This window comes from Ammodytes marinus (assembly GCF_949987685.1).
Source record: "Ammodytes marinus genome assembly, contig: scaffold_157, whole genome shotgun sequence".
Lineage (NCBI taxonomy): Eukaryota > Metazoa > Chordata > Actinopteri > Uranoscopiformes > Ammodytidae > Ammodytes > Ammodytes marinus.
Window position 1 is genome coordinate 16,229 of NW_027648365.1, and position 1,272 is coordinate 17,500.

General features: G+C 41.8%; 1 protein-coding gene across 1 annotated transcript in view; it reads left to right on the forward strand.

Moving 5' to 3' along the window:
* Positions 1-362: 362 nt before the first annotated feature.
* LOC307270642 (stanniocalcin-like) overlaps positions 363-1,272 on the forward strand; it is a gene marked incomplete at its 3' end in the record, with an annotated part of 4,358 nt that continues 3,448 nt past the window's right edge. Inside the window, exon 1 of the mRNA XM_080054525.1 lies at positions 363-494. Within this exon, the coding sequence (XP_079910651.1) occupies positions 374-494 (121 nt within the window). The 5' untranslated portion in view covers positions 363-373. The remainder of the gene's footprint in view (positions 495-1,272) is intronic.

Sequence of the window (1,272 nt, forward strand, 5' to 3'; positions counted from 1 at the left end):
GTGTGTGTGCGTGCGTGCGTGCGTGTGTGTGTGTGTGTGTGTGTGTGTGTGTGTGTGTGTGTGTGTGTGTGTGCGTGTGTGTGTTAATTACCACCAGTGACTCATGAATAAATAAACCATTAACGGCCCTCCCACACCCTCGTGCTTTGATTGGTCAGACTCGCGCGGTCTCACCTATATAAATACCAGGTAAACTGAGACGATAGCAGCAGGGGCAAGCGTTGGATTTGAACGGGAGAAAACAACCATCCATCCATCCATCCATCCATCCATCCATCCATCTATCCATCCATCTTACACACACACACACACACACACACACACACACACACACACACACACTGAGAAACACACACGCCGTGAGAGTGACGACATGCAGCCCAATCAAGCCTCCGTTCTCCTGCTGATTCTTGGACTCTCCACCGTCTCATGCTTCGAGATCCTGCCCGACGAAGCTGCTCCTCGCCGGGCAAGATTCTCCTCTAACAGCCCTGGTAAGTCGCGGTTCTATTCCCCCCCCCCCCCCCTTTTCTTCTAGTTTCCAGTACCTTTTCCATTTTCTAAACCTTAAGACTACAGCTTTTGTGAGGTTAACACATGTTGCTCGAGTTAGGTTATTTTATTTATAACAGATGCATGAATTTGAATCGTCAAATGGTTAGTGGGGGTCTGCAGGGACTTAAAGACCTACTTCACCTGGTGGGAATATGAAGGTGTATTGAATTCGGAGATCCTATGTAGTATAAATGTGCAAAAAAAATAAAAATCGGTTCATCCTAGCCTGAGAAAAGGCAGAAAGAGTGTTTTTTTTAACCCTATATTTCTCTTTCTCGTGACATCTCAGGCTAGGATGAACCGATTTTAATTTTCTTTGCACATTTATACTACATAGGATCTCAGAATTCAATACACCTTCATATTCAAACCGGTGAAGTAGGCCTTTAAGTTTGAATGTCACAGTGTGTTTTTTTCCCATTGCAACAGAATCTGAAAGTTTTTTGGGTAGATAGATGGAAAATGTGCAGGAACACTTTTAGTTTAGTTTAGTTTTATTTGTGCAAATAAACAAGATTAAAAAATGGCAAGAAGATGCGCATAGACAGACATAAATGCACGGGTGGGACAAAAGAAACCCCGAAGGGATTATGAAGGATGTCCACCTGACATTAAAATACAATAAAGAAATGAAGTAAAAGAAAAGAAAAGACAAACAAAAATAAAATGAAAGAGATAAAACTACAAAGTCATGTTACAAAAATGAAAATACATCTA